The sequence below is a fragment of the Podarcis filfolensis genome, assembly GCF_964270895.1.
Source record: "Podarcis filfolensis genome assembly, chromosome: 9".
NCBI classification, from domain to species: domain Eukaryota; kingdom Metazoa; phylum Chordata; class Lepidosauria; order Squamata; family Lacertidae; genus Podarcis; species Podarcis filfolensis.
The window spans coordinates 64,685,726-64,709,962 of NC_139610.1; the positions used below are offsets into that span (position 1 = coordinate 64,685,726).

General features: G+C 45.5%; 1 protein-coding gene across 29 annotated transcripts in view; it reads left to right on the forward strand.

The window, feature by feature from the left end:
* SEC31A (SEC31 homolog A, COPII coat complex component) overlaps positions 1-24,237 on the forward strand; it is a 59,224-nt gene that overhangs the window by 16,709 nt on the left and 18,278 nt on the right. For 11 of the 29 annotated variants that reach the window (XM_083570964.1, XM_083570966.1, XM_083570988.1 and 8 more), the window contains 16 exons: positions 482-622; positions 1,774-1,916; positions 2,565-2,664; positions 2,883-3,044; positions 3,499-3,651; positions 5,094-5,327; positions 6,005-6,079; positions 6,620-6,670; positions 9,015-9,092; positions 11,073-11,139; positions 11,277-11,455; positions 16,388-16,514; positions 17,136-17,281; positions 17,462-17,635; positions 19,401-19,577; positions 22,982-23,108. In XM_083570964.1, coding sequence (XP_083427090.1) covers positions 482-622; positions 1,774-1,916; positions 2,565-2,664; positions 2,883-3,044; positions 3,499-3,651; positions 5,094-5,327; positions 6,005-6,079; positions 6,620-6,670; positions 9,015-9,092; positions 11,073-11,139; positions 11,277-11,455; positions 16,388-16,514; positions 17,136-17,281; positions 17,462-17,635; positions 19,401-19,577; positions 22,982-23,108 — 2,134 coding nt within the window. Of the gene's footprint in view, positions 1-481; positions 623-1,773; positions 1,917-2,564; positions 2,665-2,882; positions 3,045-3,498; positions 3,652-5,093; positions 5,328-6,004; positions 6,080-6,619; positions 6,671-9,014; positions 9,093-11,072; positions 11,140-11,276; positions 11,456-16,387; positions 16,515-17,135; positions 17,282-17,461; positions 17,636-19,400; positions 19,578-22,212; positions 22,306-22,981; positions 23,109-24,237 lie in introns of all 29 variants that reach the window. The other 18 variants (XM_083570960.1, XM_083570982.1, XM_083570983.1 and 15 more) reach the window with 3 other exon arrangements.

Sequence of the window (24,237 nt, forward strand, 5' to 3'; positions counted from 1 at the left end):
AGCTTTTTGAGAAACCTGTAATTGTGTGATGATACATCCTTCTGAAAAGTGCTTGGGCATTGTAGAGATGAACGGGTTAACCATGAAACTTAGGGTAGCTGGATGCTTTATTGAGTAAATGACAGGCTAAAATTATCACTGATTGATGTGCATGTAAACGTGAATTGAGCCTCAGGTACAACTCATTTAAAGTGAGAACTAAGGATAATAGGTTAAACTAGTGTTTCCTAGCCTTTGGTCTCTAGTTGTTTTGGGACTACAACTACCATCATCCCTGACCACTGGTCTTGCTAGCTAGGGATGATGGGAGTTGTAGTCCCAAAACAGCTGGAGAGCCAAGGTTGGGAAACAGTTTTTATTGTCATTTTCAATGGAGGTCTGCCAAGTTTTTGAAGAGCTTAATAATAAGAAAGGTCTGCCAGACATTGCATATTTTAGTGCCGTAGAATGAGAAACTGATGATGGGTTCTGTTTCCAACAGCCTCCTGAAGACATAAGCTGCATTGCTTGGAACAGGCAAGTCCAGCATATCTTGGCTTCTGCAAGCCCTAGTGGCCGTGCTACAGTGTGGGATCTCAGGAAGAATGAACCTATCATCAAAGTCAGCGACCACAGTAACCGGGTAACTATTCAGCCAGTTTGTTGTAGGCACTCACGCCGGTTGAGTATTTGTTAAGGCTGGTTGAAAATTTCCTTCGGAGGTGTGGGCATCTGTCTTCCTTCCCCATGTTCATAGAGGAAGTGGAGGGAGCCTTGGGTCCAGAGGCAACATGTGGCCCCCCAAGCCTCTCTGCCTGGCCTTGGTGGTTTCTCCAGGCTGCAGCCGCCCCAGGCTCTGCTTCTTCTGAGCGTTTATGCCTTGATTGAATTTGTCCTGGAACTCCTACAATGCCTCTTGCTTGTCTGAATGGAGGATAGAGTGTATCAAAACTAGCTTAGTGCCCTGTTAAATTTCAGATTCCTTGCCCCCACCCACTTCTGCCTCTGGAACCTCCCACCACTGGCATGTCTTTCCCCCTTCCCCCTTCCCAGATTGCTCAGAAAATAGTGAGCTGCAAAAAAAGATTCCTCTCACCTGACATAGAGTAACAACATGAAAATGGTTTTATCACTGTATGTTCCCCTTGGGAGGAGTAACCCTGAAGGTCAACCCAAAAAGATTGAAAACGATAAAAGTTAATGAAGCGCTCTACTTGTTGTGAGCATTGCACAATCTTTCTGCTCCCCCACCTTTTGTACAGGGAAAAATCCTGTAAATTGGGCCTATTCACATGTGGCAGGGGGTATGAATTGTCTGTGTTTTGTTACATGCATGGAGAGGGGGTATGCATGCCTGTTCTCTCCATCTTTGGCCTGTTCAGGTTGTGAGCTGGCTTATTCATAAATAGAGTATGGATGAGTCGCAGGTCCTGCTTGCAGGTCTCCCAAAGGGATCTGCTTGGCTCCAGTGAGAACAGGATGCTGGACTAGATGGGCGATTGTCTGTACTTGCAAAATTAGGGTAAAGGGAAGTAGGACCCACTGCAAAATGTTGCAATGCATCCTGTTCTAATAAAGGGACATGAGCGGGCTTGTATGGTATGTCTGCATCTGGTTTGGGAGTGACCAACCACATGGGCAAAAGCTTTTACATGTGCCCAGCCCAGCGCAGAGGCAGAGGTAGCAGCACTGGCAAAGAGCTGTGCAAAGGAGGTCTTGGATAGAAGGCAGCGGTCTGGTTTCTTCTAAGCCTGCTTGATGTTGCTACTGAGAGCACTGGTTGTACAATTTCAGATGCACTGCTCAGGGCTGGCCTGGCATCCTGATGTCGCTACACAAATGGTTCTGGCTTCGGAAGACGACAGGCTGCCTGTAATCCAGATGTGGGACCTCCGATTTGCATCTTCTCCGCTTCGTGTTCTAGAAAGCCATGCAAGGTATATGCATATTTTTGGTTTCTCGCATATCTGACAGGCTGCGTGGTTGACAGACGTTGAAAATGCTAACGACATCCTCCTTCATTGCTAGCAGCAGTTTGCTATGTGGATTTTGCTATGTCCCCACAAAAACAGACTGCTTAGCAAAAATGATTGAATACTTACGCATTGCTAAATCAACACGGAGAGTAAGAGGAAACACCTTACAAAAAGTTAATAAGGAATGGGCTATCTTTAAAGAATATCTTAAAAACTATGTGGAGAAGGTAGATCTCCTGACAGACAGTGAATAAATCTAGAAATAAAGAGAATATAATGAACTTAGCTTGGAAAATATTTGGAAGAATCGAACATCCAAAATGAAATGTGTGCAGATTAAATAAATGTAAACTAGCACAATGAGAACGGTTGGAAGTCAATTCATGGTGGGTGTGTTCGTGCTGGGTACGTATATAGGTAATGTATGTTTTGTAGATATGTATGTTTTGTATTGTTTGATATATGCGTTGTATTATATGTTTGTAGATTCCGATGTACATAAACCGTATTTAAATATTTTCTAAAAGACAAACAAAAAAATACTGCAGGTATTTCAGAGTTTGTTTTCAACTTTTACAAAGGCTTCATTGGTTGCAACTTTTCCCACAGGGGCATTTTGACAATAGCTTGGAGTATGGCGGATCCCGAACTGTTGCTGAGCTGTGGAAAGGATGCTAAAATTCTTTGCTCCAATCCAAACACAGGAGAGGTACTGATTGAACACTTACTTGCAAGCTTTTGAAATGGAGAGACATTTCTTGTTTGGGTATTGCAAAAAGAGTGCGCAGACTTTGCACTCGGAGCAGCAGAAAGAGGCAGGATTAGCTTTTGTCTCCAAACTAGCTTTCTGGATGTGGCTGGGTGGTCCTTCTTAAGCCGTTTAGGTCTCCGCCATTTTTATTGTAATATGTTTGGTTTTGGATACAGGTGTTGTATGAGCTTCCGACCAGCACCCAGTGGTGCTTTGACGTCCAGTGGTGTCCCAGGAACCCTGCTCTTCTCTCTGCTGCTTCTTTTGATGGGAGGATCAGCGTTTACTCCATCATGGGGGGAAGCACTGACAGCCTGCGACAGAAGCAAGCAGACAAGGTATTTAAAACAAAACACTGCATATCAAATTGACGGAAGACAGATGTTTGCAATGCATGATGAAATACTTTTAAAAAATTGCTTTGACTGTCAAAAGTTACCGTTGTGTACACAGGCAGTGACTGTTATCCTGAGAGGAGTCCTATTTGTAGGGTGGAGCTAACTTTTTAGAAGGTTTTTATTATAAAATGGTGGTGTGGTTTGCTATGAAGCTGTGCATCCTGCTTGCCAAACAGAACAATCATGTTCTTTTTTGTATGGACAGTTGAGATATTGACAGGAACTGTTGACTCTGCAGCTCAGATGGGCTTCTAATCCACCCCTTGAATATACAAACAAATTAAACTCCAAAAAGCAAACCCAAGAATTGATAACTGGTTGGGTAAACGGGTGGTGATAATGCGAATGAGTTTTAGACCCATCTGTCTTTCTCTTTCTCTCTCCTTTCCGAAAGCTCTCATCCTCCTTTGGTAATCTCGATCCATTTGGAACAGGGCAGCCACTTCCTCCATTGCAGCTCCCACAGCAGACCACTCCACAGAGCAGAATCCTGCCCTTGAAGAAGCCACCCAAGTGGATTCGCCGACCTGTCGGTGCATCTTTTTCAGTAAGTGGAATCCTAATTGCACTCTCATGGGGTGGGCTGTTTAACTCTTCTGCTGAGTTGCCTGTTCTATGAATGTGTTGTTCTGCTCCTTTGTGAAGTTTAAAATCGAGGATATGCGGTATATCATGTTCCCCTTGTGATGAAGTAATCACACAACCGGCACTCGGTATAATGTGTCTGTGGTGTTAAGCCCTGTTCAAAATACTGCCGTGAAATTAGATCTTCAGCTGACAGTGTGTGATAAACTTGCTAGGGACAAACTATTATAGGTAGAGCATCTGCTTTCATCTGTCTCTTGGTTCAGAAAAAGGTCACACCTTCTATAACTGGTGAGGTGTTGTTACTTCTTTTATTATTACTTCTACATTTGTTAAGAGAATGGGGTAAATATATTGATTAACTAAGCCCCAAAATATGTCACTTAATTCCTATACTTTCTCAGGGTGGAGAGTGTGTGTGTGTGTGTTTAAGCTATGTCCTCAAAATTGTGACATGGCTCCAGTGGACAGTTCTCTGCTTTCCCTCCCCTAGTTAAGAGACCCGGAGCCCTTTATAGGTGTGTGCACTTTTTCCCATGCAAACTCTGCCCATGTCAGCAATAAATAAGGAGTGGGGAACCTCAGGTCCAGGGCCCAAATGTGACCCTCCAGGCTTCTCTGCCTGCTCCTCCAAATTCTTCCCAGGACACACCTTTCACCAATCCTGCTTTCCATCCTCCTTGAGTGTTTTTGCCTAGCTAGAATGTGTCCTTGAATTTTGGTCATGCTTCTTGTCTGGATTGAGGACAAGGAGAGGAGAGGTACCTGTAGAAACCAGGTAAAACTTGTACCTGTTGCTCTGCCTACGAGGGCCTTCTGGCAGTTCCCTCACTGCAAGAAGCCAAGTTGCAGGGAACCAGGCAGAGGGCCTTCTCGGTAGTGGCGCCCTCCCACCAGATGCCAAAGAGAACAACAACTACCAGACTTTTAGAAGACATCGGAAGGCAGCCCTGTTTAGGGAAGCTTTTAATGTTTGATGTATTACGGTATTTTAATATTTTTTTGAAAGCCGCCCAGAGTGGCTGGGGAAGACAAGCCAGATGGGAGGGGTATAAATATATTGTTGTTGTTGTTGTTGTTGTTGTTGTTGTTGTTGTTGTTGTTGTTGTTGTTGTTGTTGTTACCACCTTTGGCTCAGTCTACCACAGGGCATGTGGCCCCTGGATTCTTTCCCTTGAGCCAAAAGTGGCTCTCCGTCCCTGGCACAGCATCTTCACAAATCTACACTGCAACGCTAGTTTGCAATTCACCCACCCCTGTCAAACGTCTGCTTTAAAGCAAACCTCAGATCTTCAGAACGTTCTTTTCTTTTGAGCGTGCATATTAAAACGGAAGCATGGATTTTGATGGTAATGGATTTGAAACTCTTCCCTAAACTGTATCTGCGCTGCCCTTGAATTCCAGTTTGGCGGAAAGCTAGTTACCTTTGAGAACAGCAAGCCCCAGCAGCAAGGAGCAGAGCATCCCCAGCATCACTACCACGTCTACGTCAGCCAAGTTGTCACCGAGAAGGAATTCCTGAGCCGCTCCGATCAGCTGCAGGAGGCTGTGCAGGCAGAAGCATTTGTCAACTATTGCCAGAAGAAAATTGATGCTGCCAAGAATGACTTTGAGAGGAACGTGTGGTCTTTCTTAAAGGTAATCTTAGATTTTTTGATGGTGCATTAGCTCCCAGTTACCTTAAAAACCCAGTGCTTTGCTAGTAATGACCACAAACTTGGATGCCTTTAAAAGAGGACTAGACAAATTTGTGCACGATAAGGCCATCAGTGGCTACAAGCCAAAATGGCCATGTTCCACCTACTGTCACAGGCACTATGCCTCTGAAGACCAGCTGCTGGGGATCTCAAGTACAGTAGAGTGCACTCAGGTCCTACTTCTGGGCTTCTGGTTGGCCACTGTGAGAACAGGATGCTAGACCAGATGCTGGCCTTTGGCCTGATCTGGCAGGGCTGTTCTTCTGCCATGTTCTTGCTTGGCAACATCGTCAATGATGAGAGATGATGGGAGTTGTAGTCCACCCACATCTGGAAGGCACAACTTTGGCTCTCCCTGCTTTTTAGCATGGACTGCCCTTAAAACACACAATTCTTTGTACCGCTCTGCTTAATGTTCCATTGCAGTCCTTCCTCCTTGCAGAGATACAAGGGGCATCAGGGTTTCGTTAGCATCTTGCTGCAAATTCACAGGTTTGCTTTGCAACTGTTAATTGTACAGAATGGAAGGTGCAGGATGGTAGACATTGTGGGAAAGGGAATAAAAACGAACCTCTGTTTTCTACAACGCTTCCTTTTTCCTAACATTTTTTTTAAAAGGTGCATTTCGAAGAGGATTCACGTGGCAAATGCTTGGAACTCCTGGGCTTCAGGAAAGATGACCTACGGAAAAAGGTAAATGCTAATGCTACTAAATAATAATATTTGTACACCACCCCAGGCACAATGTTTTTTTAATGAAGCTGTTGGCATGGTCACTCATCAATAATTCTGTGTATAGAACTGAATGGCTGGCACCTCATTGGCTTTTAATGGAATTCGTTTATTGTGTTGATATTTATGTGTTGTAAACAGCCTTGGGGTTTTTAATGTAGGGTATTGTTTTTTAAAAATTAAATAGAAATGAACTAAAAGGTTTTCATTATACAGAGGTGGTTGAGTCTCGAATGTACCTTAATACCCTGCTCATTCATATCATTTGCTTTCTCTTGACAAGTAAAGGCCAGATTAACACACTAAATAGAAATAGCCTTTAAAAATATGTGTGCCGATCTTCGAAACAGCTTTTTAAAATACTAGATTGACACGTGATAGAATAGGTCCTTCAATAAGCAGAGGAAAGTGTTGCAGAAAAAAAGAGTTGTCAGTTGGGAGCACTGAGGGTTTCAAGAGTTCCCCCCAAGATAATCCACAATTCTTTTCTCTTCCCTTCAGATTTCTTTAGCTCTCCATAAAGAGAGTCTTCATGGTAGAGAACCAGATGAGGTAAGGAAACAAATGCAAGGTTTTATTATGCAAATGGGATGGAGTTTGGAACTTAACTCACTTTTCCTGCAACGTCCTTTCTTTGGCAGCCTAGTATTTGCTCAAAGAGGCATGAATAAGCCAAGCTTGCCGTCATGTTAACCTGCATTTTACAAGTTGCACTTTGGGCAGTAAAGGTTCATATTAATCGCAGAATAAAACTTCAGCCTTTTTTAAAAAGACTGTGCAGGAGTTATTTGCTTTTTTCATTACTCCAATTAACCCAGTTCACAGGAGATAAATCCACCTTGACCCAAGTCTTTATGGTTTGCCTCCCTTCCTCCTTCTCCCCATTAATGTTCTTTACAATTCTGATGTGGCCTCTGCGGCAGCATTTTATGTTGTTGTTGGGCATCTTGACAGTGTAATAATACATCTCGCTAACCTTCCCCACTTTCTCTGGAAAGAGTTATTGCACATTTCTCTGGAAAGAGTTATTGCACATTGTCTCCACAGAGCCAGTGCTTTTCTCCCTGAATCCTGAATCTATAATGTTTAAAAGGTTGCTGGAAACCTTTGAAAAATGAAGGCCATAGATCTCTCCGAAATCCTGGCTTGAGAGGAACAGGAACTGCAGTACTGCTGCAGTTTTGTGCTACTGAGGAAAGGCAGGGGGAATAGCGAAGCTTTGTAAATTCAAGAACTACTTTCTCCAGCAGGGTTAGAAGCAGACAGTGGATCAGAGTAAGGAAATCACTTTAGACTTGGGCAAGCCAAGGGTCTATACATAGTGTCTAATATAACCAGCTTTCCCAGCATTTATAACAGCCTCAAACCCTTGAAAATCTTTCTCTACATGTTTCGTTGCTGCAGCACCTCCACATGACCTCCACACCTCCACAAACATAGGCTCAATAGGGAGCTGTGTGTTCTTTCGCTAAGAGCTTTGCTTACTAATTACTTCCTGGTGTTTCTTTTCCTTATCCTTTGAGTCCATTTGCTCCTCAATCTTAATCCCAGTCCTCTGTTTTCCTGCATCGCTTTCCTCCTTCTCTCTTTCCCCTCTCTAGTCCACTCTCCCCTTCCAGTTCAGTGTTCTAATTTGCCTCCCTTTTAAAGCATCTGTAGCACCTCATTTCTGCAGCTGTACGTTATTTATTCATCTCTCTGTCTCTCTCTTGTGCCTAAAGGCACCTGGGGCAGCTCATTAGAAAGTTATTTTGAAAACTAAATGTAGCTAAAATGCCGCAAGATAAATAAGGGAAAGTGAGCAATAAAGTCTTATAAAACCTTAATAGGAGGAAGCGCTCACAAACCAATACAGGCGAAGAAAATCAGTTGCAAAAAGCCCATGGAAATGAGATGGTCATTACAAGCCATCAACACCAAGAGGGAGGATCAGGGAAGTTTTGGACCTGCCAAGGGGCCACCACTGAGAAGGCCCTGCATTGCGTATGCACCCACCGAACTTCAGACAGTAAGGGATGTGGAGCAGGGCCTCTGCTGACGATCTTAACAGTCAGGCGGAATAATGTTGGGTTAAGGAAACACAATTCCAGCCTGTTTCAAGAACTAAGAGTCAGCGTCTAGGATCTTAGGCAGACCCACATAGTTTTGTTCTGATCACAGTTTTCATGACATTGACACTTTAGACATTGAGGGAAAGTGTCAGCACAGTTGATGTTTTCTGTGATGGCAGGCATCCTCAAGCAAGCCTGCAAATTATTTCTCTCTCCAGATAACAAGGGATAGCATCTTACTAATGGTCATGCAGTTTCTGCTGAACTTTCTGGTTCATAGTGCAGGGTTTCCCGTAAGGAAATAACATGCATTCTGCCACTAAGCTACCCTCCTTATCTTGAGTATTTTTTTTATCCCTGACTGTCGCTTCTGTGAGTTTGCCTTCCACCCATTCCTTTGTCTGTGTGTGGGTTGAAAATACCCTCCTATCTGAAAGTCAGTGTGGTCTAGTGGTTAGAGTGCTGCAACAGGAGACCAGGATTCAGCCACAAAACTCACCTTGGGACAGTCACTACTTGCAGCCCAGCTTACCACGCAGGGCTGTTGTGAAAATAAAATGGAGAAGGGAAGAACCTTTCCCCCTGCTTTAGAGGTCCTTGGAGAAAAGATGGGGTATAAATGCAGAAATAAATACAATATAGTGGTATGTTTTGACAAATGTTTCTTCACAGGCTGTGAGATGATTTGGAAAGGAAAGCCAAGAAAGAAGTCGCCTTTTTGTCTTTAATTGGGTGCATAGGTTTATACTAACAATGGGAACTGTTTGGTGCTGGCTCTAACTGCTTTGGTGTCTTTCTCTCTGCCTAAAACCTTTGAAAACATCCTTTCCTCTTCTGTGGGAAAGAATGTAGAGGAATCTGACCAGCCAGTGCAGAGTGATGGCGAAGAAGGTGTGGCTGCTCAGGATCAGCTCTTGGGAGAGGTATTCATTCTCTTCTGTACTAAACATTGGGTGCTTAGTCACTGACTCCCAACTATTCTGTTTGCTCTGAAATATTCATATCCCGTACACTCATAGACAGGAGACTGAGTGGGGCAGGGATGGGGAGTCTCAGGCCCCATAGGGCTGAATGTGACCCTCTAGACCTTGTTGGAACTCCCTCTAAACTATACCCCTTCCCCAGTCACACCCTCCTTGAGTGTTTTTCCCATACTGGAATTTGTCCCTGAACTCTGATAACACCTCTTGCTTCCATTAGAGTGGAGGATAGAAGTGGACAAGAGATGTCTCTGGGTAGAAACCAGTATACATGTCTAAAACTTACATTAATTTTGCCTCTGGTCGTGCCCAGCATTTGCTGTGCACACTCTTGCCTCTGCCCCCTAGGAAGGGTTGGTACCATAGGCTGAAAAAGGTCCACCATCCCTGTAGAACAGCCTTTCTCAACCTGTGGGTCCTCAAATGTTGTTGAACTACAACTCCCATCACCCCTAGCTAGCAAGGCCAGAGCTCAGGAATGATGGGAGTTGTAGTCCAACAACATCCGGGGACCCACAGGTTGAGAACCACTGCTGTAGAAGGATGTGAGTGCAAGGCTGTGCATTTTCTGCACTAAAAATTACCCAGAGTCTCTTGCACAAAGGGGGGAAAGAAAGAGTCAAAATTTGCAGCTTGAGTAAATGCAACCATTAACCCAGGTTATGTGTTTTTCCTGTGAATGCTAGGCACTTGTTCTTCCCCCTGTTGCACAGTACAGTGGTACCTTGGGTTACATACGCTTCAGGTTACATACACTTCAGGTTACAGACTCCACTAACCCAGAAATAGTACCTCGGGTTAAGAACATTGCTTCAGGATGAGAACAGAAATTGTGCTTCAGCGGTGCGGCGGCAGCAGGAGGCCCCATTAGCTCAAGTGGTGCTTCAGGTTAAGAACAGTTTCAGGTTAAGAACGGACCTCCAGAACGAATTAAGTACTTAACCCGAGGTACCACTGTGCAGCTTCTTAACTTTCTTTTGATGGGCATTGAGAAGTGACATGCGCCAGGGGGCAGTAATGCCTGGAAACCTTTTTTTAGGACACCCACTTCTTAACTCCCCATTGCTTGTGGGGAGGATGGAGGTGCCTGGGGAAGAAGCATAAATTTCCAAAGCTGTTGAGTCTTGGGAAGGAGGCCAGTGGCTTTGGATATACAAGCCCCATGCATATTACATGGGCTTTCCCTGCTAATGGTGAAGAGCAATAGTAGACGAGCAATAGGTTTGGGTTTCACTTCGTCTGCCATTAGCATAACCAGGAATGTATAGGCTACATTAAATACGCTGAAAGATTTTACTCAGATTAGCATCATCCCCTCTACAAGGATGCTATCCACCCCCACAAAACAAATACAGACTTCCTTTCCATTTTGACCTCTGGGCTTTGGAGTGTTCTGATGCACTTTATAAAGCTGGAATATACAAATTGTATTACTTAGTTGTACATGCTGTGCTTTAAGAGGCCTCCCTTTCGACGTCACCGGGCATTTTGCCAATTGCATTAGAAATGGACAGCTCAATAGATCTCTCAACTACAGTGGTTTGTTATTTGGGCATTTCATCTGAATGACGTAGCGCCCAATCCTGTGCCTATTGACTTGAAAGTAAGACCCATTGAGTTCAGAGGATCTTACTCCCAATAAAGGGCGCATAGGGTTGCAGTCCTAAATATGCACATTTTTGTCACCAGGCTGGGATTCTTCCCCCACACCCATCAGGTTGCGGCAGGATAAAACAAATTTTGCTGACACAACACTTTGTGATATATGTGCAGCCATAATAATGCTCTTCTTTAATAAGTTAGCAGCCTTTTAGGAAAATGATGGTATGAAAGCATATCAGTATATCTTGTTTTCTCAGTTATGGATTAATATAAATACATTATCAAATCCACACTAAAACCACATTCGTTTCTGCCTATTAGAGTAGAAAAGATGAGACTGCCACTCCGCCATCTGCAGATGAAACATTTAACATTTCCGTCACTGGAGGTAAGAAAAAAATGCCCACATTTTGTACAGAAGATCCAGGTTTTTTTAAACTTGGCTAAACATGAACCTTCCTCAGTTCATTGTTAGGCTGCTGTGATGATGGTGATAAGTGAGTTTCTTTGTTTCCCTTGTTGCAGATATAGACGGCTTGATCACTCAGGCTTTGCTGACGGGGAACTTTGAAAGCGCCGTTGACCTCTGCCTTCATGACAATCGCATGGCTGATGCCATTATACTAGCTATAGCCGGTGGCCAGGAGCTGCTGTCCAGAACCCAGGAGAAGTACTTTGCAAAGACACGAGGCAAAATTACCAGGGTACGCAGGCTTTTAAGTTGGAGACGTGGGTAAATTATGGGCTCACAACCTCATCCTTTATTCAGAAGACCAGGCAGGCTTCTGGAAGGATCAGATAATCCATGCATCAAGTAAACAGGTATAATAGATGCATAGTAACGTGAGAGCAATTTGTGGGGAAGACTCAGTAGTGAATATGAAGCCGTTGCTTATATAACAGGGCTGATTGCAAGTGGACTATTGGCCGGCAGGTCCCCTCCGTGGCCATTCCCCTTAAACACAATTAATATTGATTTCATTATAACCTTTAATTGTAATGGAGTCAGGAGACAGGGAGCTCACAGTAGGGAGGGGGCATAAAATCCTTCCTCCTGCTTCCTGTCTCTTTTAACAATGGTTGATGGATCAGCCTTGCATGGGTACCAGCCCAATATTAGATAATGGAGGTTCTACGTCATAAATGAAAATCCTCAGATACCGCTAACATATAGAATTGCCTGATTCTATCTAGAGCTGCAGCATTTAATTGATTGCATTAATCAACGGCAAAACTTCTGATAGTCCTTTAAGAAGTGTCCTTGATTAAGCAGGCAGCAGTTCTTTAAAAAGCCAAAGAAGAACAAGGGCTTATACAAACGGCAAATGATGCAAGAGACATTTCTTGCACACAGGGGGGATGCCTCTTGCACACCTGTTTCGTGGCAGTCATCATAGTACATCATCTACAAAGTGTGCGTCTCGTTTCTGAAGTCCAGCTTAGATTTCATGCAATTGACTAAGAAGCGTATGATTAATCAGGCTGAAGTCCTGGTCCTGTCATGACATTTTTCTTGCATTCTCTTATATTGAGCTAGAACAGGATAAGACTAAATTTTATTGACTTGATCGCTGGATGAAAAAGAGAACCCCCCCTTTTCTCCCGAGGTGGTGTTACTCCTTGGTAAGCCACTCTCAACCAACAACCCCCCTCCCATCTCCTGCCTGCCCCTTAGATTTGACTGTTGTGACGCTTTTCACTCGGTTCCAAGGAATGTTCAGCCTCAACTTTGGCAGTCTTTGTGTTTCTATATCCCATCTGTTTTGCATTTTGTGAGAACAATTTTTCTCTCTTGCTTTGATCCCCAGTGTCCTCCTTCAGTTTTCTGGCCATCAGCCAGAGCAGAGATATCTGGGGATTTGTGTTCATATGTTCATGGGTTACTTTCCTGAGTTCAGCAGGAGTTGTTCTTTTCTAATGGCCCGATTTCTGCCATAGGCCTCTGCTGGTTTGTACTTGACATTCTCCGTTGCCAGCAGAGCTCATTCCCTTCTTCGCCTCGTCCTTCATTTTCCTTGAGGCTGTCAGGCAACTGGAGCAGCAAATGAGGCAGGGCCTTTAAAAGCAATGGAAAACATTCCATTTAGTTTTCCTACATCTTCTGTGATGAAAAGGCTGTATAAGCACTTAACACTTGACTTGTGGCACCCTTGCTGATAAGATTGACTGCTGCTGGGTTAAAGTATTCTGCGAACATTAGTGACCAGCAAGCTAATGGTGCAGTCAGTCAAGAAAATCCCCTGGTGCACACAGAAAGATGATTTCAGACTTTTCCATGTTGGCCCAATTCTCGCTGTAAGGGGACCCCTGACCATTAGGTCCAGTCGCAGACGACTCTGGGGTTGCAGCGCTCATCTCGCTTTACTGGCCGAGGGAGCCGGCGTTTGTCCACAGACAGTTTTTCCGGGTCATGTGGCCAGCATGACTAAGCCGTTTCTGGCGAAACCAGAGCAGCACACGGAAATGCCGTTTACCTTCCCGCTGGAGCGGTACCTATTTATCTACTTGCACTTTGTGCTTTCGAACTTCTAGGTTGGCAGGACAACCGAGCAACGGGAGCTCACCCCATCGCGGGGATTCGAACTGCTGACCTTCTGATCGGCAAGTCCTAGGCTCTGTGATTTAACCCACAGCACCACCCTCATCCCATTCTCGCTGTACTTTTTATTAAAACAGAGATAAAACATGCACTGCCTCTGCTGATGTTCTGGCAAGAATGTGGAGGGAGGGGTGCCCATGCTTCTGTTGTTTGTCCTATGCTGTGGACATTTTTGAGAGGGCAGCAGCAGTAGCCAAGAGCTCTTAGCAGAAACAGTTTTGCTCCATTTTTAGTGGCCCAGGGCTTAAATCTCCATCCACTTCTGCAGTAGCAGAGGCTTGTGGATCTGCCAGACCCAGAGGTGGGCTGTGCATTTTAGAAATAGACCTTGGGGTCAGTCTTTCTTGCGACTGTGCAAAGTGAGATTTCCCCAAACACCTGCTTTTGTTTTTTTTTTTTTGATGGAGCCAAGCTCCCCTCCTAAACCAGCTTCTTTTTTCAATCGCCTCGTTTACTTTCTCAAGCGTCCTATCAATCTGTCCCACTTGACAGCTGTTCACGCCTCCTCATGATTGAAGTCTCCCTTGTTTGTCCCCACAAACAAGGGAGTTACAGCCAGGTTTCTTTGGCTGTAACTCAAAAATAAATCAGACCTCCGGGAGACGATGATAAGCAATTTAGGCACAGCTTTAGGCAATCAAGTTCCTGAATTAGATTACCAAGATCCTGAAACTTCCAGTGATAAGACAAATGGTGCAGGTAATTGTGGCAGTCTTTGTACACGCCTTTGTTTCTGGAACCAGATAGGTTGATGAATAAAACATTCGATGGTGCCGACTAGACAGAGATTAACAGGTGCAAAGTTACATGTAAGCCACAAAGGTATACTGCACTTCTGGTTACTTTCTCCCTTATTCTCCCTTATTCTGGTTACTTTCTCCCTTATTCTCCCTACCTCTTCTCATACTCTTGTTATTTCATAGATCTAGTTCTTCCTCTCGGCTCTACCCCCACTCCAATGTTAGATGTGCCATCTTCCAACCTGTCAAATGCCTCTGTTGTTGGGGTCTTGTTTAGGGTTTGTCCAGGGGTCAGCAAACTTTTTCAGGAGGGGGCCGGACCACTGTCCCTCAGACCTTGTGGGGGGCCGGACTATATTTGGGGGGGGGAATCCCCCCCATGACTCTCCCCTCCCTTCTGCACAGCACCAGACGAGCCCCAGTGGCTGCTTACCTGTGCCTTGCGAGTGGCAGGGGCTGGTGGCAACAGCGGAGGAGGGATGATGAGCGGTGCGATAGGGCTGGCTCCGGAGAGGGGCTGCTTAAAATGGCGTTCAGCCAACTGCGGCTCAACAAAGCCCAGCCCCTTTCCTCCTCTAGGCAGGGCGGGGAGAAGCCAGGAGGAGGGAGGGAGGAGGTGCTGCCATGGTGTGTGTTTGGGGTGGGGGTGGGAAATGGCGCAGCCTGAACGATCAGAATCTCCATGCGGTCATTCCCGAACCTTCTGCGGGCCAGATCAAGAAGGCAATTGGGCCAGATCCAGCCCCTGGGCCTTAGTTTGCTGACCCATGGTCTGTGCTATAAAATCCTGGGGGCTTAAATGTTTGTGGATGCAATGAAGCAACACAGGAGGAGGTAGTGCAGTGCACAAGGACCTTGTGCACCAATGTTTTTATTTACAGTGGTACCTCGGGTTACATACGCTTCAGGTTACAGACGCCGCTAACCAAGAAATAGTTCTTCAGGTTAAGAACTTTGCTTCAGGATGAGAACAGAAATCGTGTTCCTGCGGCGCGGCGGCAGCAGGAGGCCCCATTAGCTAAAGTGGTGCTTCAGGTTAAGAACAGTTTCAGGTTAAGAACAGACCTCCGGAACGAATTAAGTACTTAACCCGAGGTATCACTATATATTTATTTCTCTAGCGCTGGATGCAGTGTTACAAACTGAGACAGGAAAGCTAGGAGCTGAATGGCACCTTAAACCTTGGTTATGGGCACAACAGCGGAATGTCTAAGCACGCTTTTTTAACAGCAAGAATATAAAGCTGAAAATGAATGAACTTCAGCTAAAATCTTATGTTCATTTTTCGCATGGTTTAGTCCTCACCTGAAGACTGCAAAAAAGAGCAAAGCCATTCTTCCCCTGCCCACCCCCCTAATATTCTTAAGAGGGTCTCTTTTCCAGTATTCAGAGAGTAGCTGGAAGTGGGGAGGCAGAAAAAGGTCGTCCTTTCCTTCCACTCTGCAGTTTTAATCTGAAATCTTTGGCGCAGTACTGTGCCCAGAGCTCAGAAACTGCTCAAGCTAATGAGCAAAACGCTTCCTTGTCGCAAAACGCACCTAGAACAATGGGAGTTTCGAACGCGGGTTAGATGTGATCATCAGGCAGAGGGTTGTAGATGAGTCATCTGAGTAGTCTATGACTTCCCTTACCTGATAATCTATTTTTCTGTGTGGAAGAAACATTCAGTCAAGCAAGCCTCCACCTGCATTCTGTGGTTGTACGTTCCAGGTTTCTCATCCATCGTTTGTGAGAACTAGGCCTTCAAAATGCTGTAGATTAAGAAGTGGTTAGGGAGGATGTAGTTATTGGGTAGGGTGGAATTTGGAGTGCATGATCTTACACCCCAAATTGGGATGATCACATTTTAATGTTCCTATATGTGAATCAAAACAAACAGTTCCCTGTAGGCAGGGAGAAACTAGCACAACTGAAGTGGCTGGACTAAGACTTTTCTCCCTTATGTGCTAGTTTTCTACTTGCAAGGCTTTTTTAAAAATAGGAGAGACATTCCAAAAATGTGATTCCCACTCCCGCAACCTGCAGTATGAAGTAATATTTTCTATTTTTCCACCACATCCCGCTGCATGTGTAGGATGCAGGCAACTACAGATTTCGCTTGTACAAAACCATGACACAAGATTACTGTAGCGTAGTAGTAACCAGTGAACAGTGTGCATGTCTTTAGATCCTGTTTTTAAAGCAAGCTTTTGCAGAACCGCTTTACTCTCTTGGCTAGGATGCTCAATCGATAAATGCACAGCATTAGAACAGGGCAGTCTTAATACACTTATTTGTTCTCTGCCTTTTCTTCTCAGCTCATCACTGCAGTTGTGACCAAGAACTGGAAGGAGATTGTCCAGTCTTGCGACCTGCAAAACTGGAGGGAAGCTTTAGCTGCCGTGTTGACTTACGCAAGGCCAGATGAATTTGCTGCTCTCTGTGGTGAGGAAACTAGACACAGATGAAGGTGTTGGGTTACTCTTTAATTAAAATGCAACGTATCTTTTTTATAGCTTGCATTTTCCTTCACTGAAATAAAATATGAACACATCTCATTTAGTAAGCAATTAAGGATTATTATTATTATTATTTAAAGCAATTTTATCTTACCTTTCATCTGAAAAAGGTTTCTGTCATGGCTCCTACAATATCAATGAAAAGACGGATCCAACTTGCAGGCTTACATTCTTAAAAGGCAGAGCACAAAAGGAAAAAGGGATTTGGAGGGATGAGGCAGGGAAGCGAACTCGAGCACTAATTCTTACAAAGTTCTTGTAACCACCAGCTGGAATGGATCAAGTGACAGCATGGCTTTAGTAGCCTCCATTTCCTGGTTCTTATAATCATAGGTTTTTCATGATGTTTAGAATGGGCAGCTGAGATTAGCACTAACCATAACTTTGCCAAATTTGAATGTCGTAGCCAATGCTGGCTAGAGATAACCAGCAAATGGAAAAGGGAACACTTGAGCCCTTGGTACACTTGAACACTTGGTACATTTTTAACAGTGCAGGTTTTAATTGCATGGATTCAAATATGCACTCTTTTCCTTCTAATTCCTAGATTTGTTGGGCTCTAGGCTTGAAAGCGAAGGGGACAGCCATCTGCAGACTCAGGCTTGCCTATGTTACATTTGTGCTGGAAATGTAGAGAAGCTGGTTGCCTGCTGGACTAAAGCTCAAGATGGAAGCACTCCGCTTTCCCTTCAGGTAGCTCTTCGTTAACTAGTTCCTTTTTGGGTCTGGTCCCCTGTGAGATAACACGACACCTTTAAACTTTATATGAAATTCTACTGGTAAAAAAAAAGGGACCCACATGCAGATAGAAACTCTTCAATCCAAACTGGCCTGCTTCCCGCTTAACTATTTCCTTTTTCTTTCTCCCCATAGGACCTCATTGAGAAGGTGGTTATCCTGCGCAAGGCTGTGCAGCAGACGCAAGTGGCTGACGCCAGCACAGTCGGGGCTCTCTTGGCCGACAAGATGAGCCAGTATGCCAACCTCCTGGCTTCGCAGGGCAGCACCGCTGCAGCTTTAGCTTTCCTTCCCGAGAACACCAACCAGGTAAACGGGCTCGGCTTTTGTTTCCCTCCCTTGCCTTAACGCTAGATTGGCCTTTGCTAACCTAGCGCCCTCCAGATATTGTGGAGCGCAGCAACGCATCAGCCCCAGACCTTGAAGGCAACTGAGGAACTTCAGCTGGTCCACAGTGCAGCTGGGCTTTCACTTACCATCTAGGTAACCCTGTTTTTAAACAGCTGCATTGGTTTCCAGTTCGTTTCCAGGTCCGATTCAAGATGCTCAGATTAGGTTAAAGCCCTAAACTGCTTGCACCCCAAATATCTGAAAGTCTACTTTCTGGAGGGGGGTGAATTCTTGGTAGTTCCACTGCCCTCAGAAGTTTGAGGGTCTTCTGGGAGAAGGTGCTCTCTGTGGCAGCCCCCAAGCTGCGGAATTCCCTCCTCTCAGAGGTTCATCTAGCACCTTCATTATGTAATAATAATAATAATAAATTTCATTTATTCCCCGGCCAGAGCCGGGCTCAGGGCATCTAACACCAGTAAAATTACAATAAAAACATAATAGAGGGGGGAAACCCAATTTAAAATACAGGTTAAAATGCAATTTAAAATGCAGCCTCATTTTAAAAGTAGCCCGTGGATCAAAACCGTAAGGGGAGGGAAAACATAAGGGTCAGACTGAGTCCAACCAAAGGCCAGGCGGAATAGCTCTCTCTTGCAGGCCTTGCGGAAAGATGTCAAGTCCCGCAGGGCCCTAGTCTCTTGTGACAGAGCGTTCCACCAAGTCGGGGCCAGTACTGAAAAGGCCCTGGCCCTAGTTGAGACCAATCTAACCACCTTGCGACTTGGGACCTCCAAAGTGTTGTAGTTTCCTTCTGATTCTTAATTTTTTTCATCTGTATCCCACCTTTCCTCCAGTGAGCTTAAGGAGGCATACATGGTTCGCCTTCCTGTTTTACCTACACAACAACCCTGCAAGGTGGGTCAGTGCGCGTCTGGCCTGAGGTCACCCAGGGAGTGTCATGGCCGAGAGGGGATTGGAACCCTGGTCCCGTAGATCCCAGTCCAACACTCTAACCCAGGCATCCCCAATCTCGGCCCTCCAGGTGTTTTGGGACTACAACTCCCATCATCCCTAGCTAACAGGACCAGTGGTCAGGGATGATGGGAATTGTAGTCCCAAAACATCTGGAGGGCTGAGTTCAGGGATGCCTGCTCTAACCGTTACACCACACGCTGATTCTGAAGACGCACCTCTTTACCCTGGCATTTGACACTTAAGAGAGATTTGTATATACATTGGGACCTGCCCTATTCTCTTGATTGCCATCTGTTTTCAATCTTCTATTTTTAAATAGTTGTAACCCACCCTGGGGCCACATGGTGAAGAAGGGTGCGTAAGAAATATAATGATGGTGATGGAGAATGGATAAATGAGTAGTTGAACATTGTAGGGCCCAGTTAGGCCAGGAGAGGAATGACTGAGTGGAAATTCCTTGTTGGTTCAGTTCTTCTGGCTTTGGAGCAGGAGCTATGAAGAAGAGCTGTGTTGAAGCTCCCAAACATCTCCTGCCTACCTGCAAGATGCGGAACACCCCTCATCTTGCAAAGATTAGATATATTTGTGTGTCTCCTTCGGTCCCTGCTTCAGCATAGGCGAAAAATTATTCCGCTGCTGCAGTGACTCAAGTCCTCGTGCCTTCTCATGACCCTATTCTCCTGCTACCTTCTGTGTTCTCTTGATTGGATCCCCGCTTGCTTGTGGGGTGTATGTGTGCAATTCCTTGTGGTTTCTTTCCTCTTTGCAGCCAAACATCATCTTGTTGCGGGAAAGGATTTGTAGAGCTCAAGGAGAGCTTTCCCGGACCCCGGAAGCACCAAAGGTACCTTACGAAAGACAGCCTACAGCACCCAGGGGGAGAATTGGACCTGCGGCTGGCCAGGCGCAGATGCCACAAGTCCCAGCCCAGCAATACTATCACCAGGTAACGGACACCTTCAGCAGCCACACTTCAGCTTCTGTGGACACCCAGCTTTGCTGCAGCATCGTTCTGCCTAATGTTCTGAGCATTCAGCTCCCGCAGCGTCTGTATGCATTGCCTCTTGCAAGTCTTTTCAGCAGCAGCTTCTGCGTGTGCTTTTTGCAGTTTGTACACGTGCTTTTCTGAAAAGCGATCATGGGAATCTTGCGAGCCAGCCTGCCTGAGTGTTTGTTTTGATGCCACGCAAGCTTTTGCTGATGTGAAATGCTCTTTTAAATGCCGAGTGTTGTAGCTTTAAATCCTGCTTGAGATATTTTCTCCTGCTTTCTTTTCTCCCCGCCTTCCACCACCCTTTGTGTTGCTTTAATTCCCTGTGCAGATAATGAATTTGGGGCGTGTTTTGCCACTACCCTTTCAGCTTGAAATAAGCTGGATATTTTGCTCCAAGGCTTATGGCTCCTCAGCCTTCCGATATATTTGCCAGACAGCTATGATAGCAGACTTAAAACACAAGTTAGGGCAGGCTTGTAAATACAATGTTGTCTGGGTGGTCTGTAGTGAGCAAGCATCTTCTCCAGGTGACCAAGCCAAGAAGTGTTTATAAGCTAAAAGAAAAGAAAATGTTTTATTTGACGCAACAAATGACAAGTATAAATGTTTGTGGAGAGGGGCTCCTGAACGATTCTATAGCTTAGAAACTTCTGTGAGCCTATTTGCAAGGCTGTTCTTATGGGTAAAGGTAAAGGTAAAGGGACCCCTGACCATTAGGTCCAGTCATGGCCGACTCTGGGGTTGCGGCGCTCATCTCGCTTTACTGGCCAAGGGAGCCGGTGTACAGCTTCCAGGTCTTGTGGCCAGCATGACTAAGCCGCTTCTGGCGAACCAGAGCAGCGCATGGAAACGCCTATTTATCTACTTGCACTTTGATGTGCTTTCGAACTACTAGGTTGGCAGGAGCAGGGGCCGAGCAACGGGAGCTCACCCCGTCGCGGGGATTTGAACCACCGACCTTCTGATCGGCAAGTCCTAGGCTCTGTGGTTTAACCCACAGCGCCACCCATGTCCCCGTTCTTATGGCTAGAGAGCGTGAAACTTGCACCTCGTTGTTCTGTTGCCTCTAACACACCAGGAGAGACCAGCACCAGAGGCTGTGTCCCCCCCCCCCCGGCAGTTGTCTTTGGGATGTACACATTCTTCTCTTCTTTAAGCACACAAGTTGTTGGCACACATCTGTCTCGAGAGAGAATGGAGTGTGCCCCCGGGGGTGAAGTTGGAACCGCTGTACTAGCAGCACCAGAGTGAAATCCCCGGACACACTGCCTGGGCAGTGGGTAAGGAGGTCCTGGGCTGCCCAGATGACAAGACCCTCCTCTCAGCCTTGCTGATGTGGCCCAAAGGAAAGTGGAATGGTATATTGTAAATGAGAATGTCTCACTTTGTCTGTGAAGACATGTGCTGGACAGACTCAAGAGTAAGTGCTGATTCCACCCTGTTTCTGATGTGAAAGACAAAGCACAAATCAATCTCTGTATGTGGCTGAGTCTTAAATGCAGGCAGAAGCTGCTGTGCTCTTTGAGTCTTGCTCCTTTCCTTTGTGTATCTTAATTACATAATACCATGTATTGATTCTGCAAAGAACATAATGTGTCTTACTCCCGTCTTGATGTTGTACAGTGGTACCTCAGGTTACAGACGCTTCAGGTTACAGACTCCGCTAACCCAGAAATATTACCTTGGGTTAAGAACTTTGGCTTCAAGATGAGAACAGAAATCGCGTGGCGGCGGCAGCAGGAGGCCCCATTAGCTAAAGTGGTTCTTCAGGTTAAGAAGAGTTTCAGGTTAAGAACGGACCTCCAGAACGAATTAAGTTCTTAACCCACGGTACCACTGTAATATCATCAGGCCTTTTGTTTGTGCAACAGCACTCATTGGCACAGAGTTCTAGCACCTCTTTTTTGCTGCCCATAGTAGCCATTTTGTGCTGGCACCCATGGCACTCATCAATATAAGCACAGGCACCTTGTGTCGTTTTTTACAAAAACATGAAAGCACTGCATGGCATTATCCCAACCCAGCAGCTGCAATAGTCACAGAGCAGTCTGGTGTCCCCGCTGAGTTTTGTATGGCCAGGTGTGCTGTGTATGTTTGTGTCTCCCCCACCCTCAGCCCGCATTCTCTACTTGTATGCTCTGGGAGTTCATATCTTCCACAGGGCTCTCTGTAGGTTCCTGCGTTTTAAAACAATCCAGGCAATCCAGTATTAGACATGCAGCACTTGGCACCGAGACTGCAGCTTGTTAGGGATGCAAAACATGACAAAAGAAAAGCATCCTAGTCAATCCAACAGCACTAACCAGGTGAAATCTAAATCACCGCTGAGCGTTCGCTGCCTTCTTCCCCTGAGCTTCTTCTCTTTCCCCTTGCTGTCTTGTCTTGGCTGCTTGGCTCCTAAGAATGCAGTGATCGAGGTCTTAAACAATCATAACTATTAAGCAGCATGGCAAATAGGGGGTTGGCATTGTTTGGTGTGGGCATTTTTTGAGCATTCTGGCTGTTTTGACACCCTTTCGGACTTTTTCTTCTTCTTTTTTCATTTCGTTTTATTTTTCCATGATTGGTATCTCTCTGTTCAATTCAGGTTAGAGTTGCCCCTACTGTCACTACCTGGAGTAACAAAAACCCCACTGCCCTTCCCAGCCATCCTCCTGCAGCCTCTCCCTCTGAGACACAGGTATAACATCAATTATTCCTCTTTGAGCAGGATCTGCTCTCCTTGTTATTATTATTTTTTTTAAATAAAAATTGGACACTTGCACACATAATCCCTTTCTATGCCATTCCTATGCTCCCTCCCCGCTCCCATCACCTTTTTTATATACACACTTTGCAATTCACAGCGCATTCCTGGCCATCTGGGAAGTAGGCACAGGTTTCAGATCAATCAGATTTCCCAGCCGGCCTTGCTGTATTTCAAGATGTCTTCTGGCCTGTGAATCAGATTTTGAGCTCAATCAACGAGGCCCCCGTAGTTTCCACTGGGGGAATAGGTGGGCTTAATTCCTCCCCGCTGCCACATTTCTCCCTCCCAAACAAATTGAATAAATGATTTAGCCCTTAAAAGCACCTTGAGTTGACCGTCCCATTCCCCATAATGAATTCAGCGCACGTTAGGTTTTCTCCGTTTTTCGGCATTGCAGGTGGATATTGCCAGTTTCTTGGGCACCCTGTTGCATGTTCTGTCTTTACATTCAAAGTAAGGTGGGAAGTGGAAAAGAATTGTGTGTGAGCTAATGAGTGCTTTGAGAGCAGGACTTTTAACTTTGCAAACTGTCATTCTGGGCCAAGGCTTCGCTTCATATGCACCTAACCAAACCTAACCTTTCTTCTCTTCCCAATTTGTTCCCCAGGGGGAAAACCCTCCTCCTCCAGGGTTTATGCCAGGGACTGTTAATCCCAGCGCACCACCACATCAGCCGGCGCCTCCTGCTTACAATATGTACTCTCAGGTCGCAGCACAACAAGCGTATCCACAACGTAAGTAGCACAATCTTCCTAGTATCCCCCCCCCCTTCTTCTTAGTACATTGAGCTTGGTGTGCTATAAACCTAGGTTTGTTGTTGTGGCAACCCTGGTACCCACGAAGCCTTTGAACCACCCCCTCCCCATCACCGCTGCCATGGTCACAAGGGGGTAAAAGTGGTCACATCTTTCTCCCTTGAAAAGTACATAGAGCTGAAGGAGGAAGTTGTGAGAATACGCTCATTCCATCAGCACCCTGAGATCTGCAGATGAAGGGTGGTATAATACTACTACTACTACTACTACTACTACTACTACTAGTAGAAGTAGTATCATACACACACCCTGGCAAGGCAGATTGGATGGTAAGGGGCCTATTGTGCTACTGGGAGACCTTGCACTGGCTTCTGCTAGAGCATCCGGTTACCTGAATCTGGACCAATGTTGTGAATAACATGGCAACTTGGATTATTTTCCCCATTGTATCCCAGGAGCATGGGATGGCTTGTATCTTTTATGACTGTGAAGGAACTTAAACCTGCTCTTCTTTCTTTCTTTCTTTCCTTCCTTCCTTCCTTCTTTCCTTCTTTCTCTCTCTCCCTCCCCCTCTCCCTGTAACTCCATTCTCGGCCCACCATGCTGCTCAGGTTCCCTTTGGGATTGACAAATTTCTCTTCAGGCATCATAGAGGCATTAAATAAATGAGCTATGGATTTTGCAGTGAAATAGCTGCAACCTTGTGATACTCATTTGATTTCTTCTCTCCCCATCGCCCCTTAATAACTCATCTGGTAACAGCACTTAACATCCAAGCAATTTCTGCCAGGCAGCATGGTGGGGAGCAGGGAGAGCTTTTGAACAGACGAGTCAAAGAATTGTTGAACATTAAGGGTTGCGATTTCTAAGGAAGAAATGGCACTTGGCAGAACAATGTGTCTTCTAAATTATTCAGGGCGAGCTGCATATGTGTCGTTGGTCTCCCCCCACCGCCACCCTTGTGTCTTTCTAGCCCCCTAGAGCAGGGAAGGGGAGATCCTGCGGCCCTCTGGGTCACATTCGGCAACATCATCTCACAGGCAATAGATTCCCCCATCCTTTATTAGAGATTAGGCGCCAGGCAAAAACGTTCCTCTTCAACCAGGCT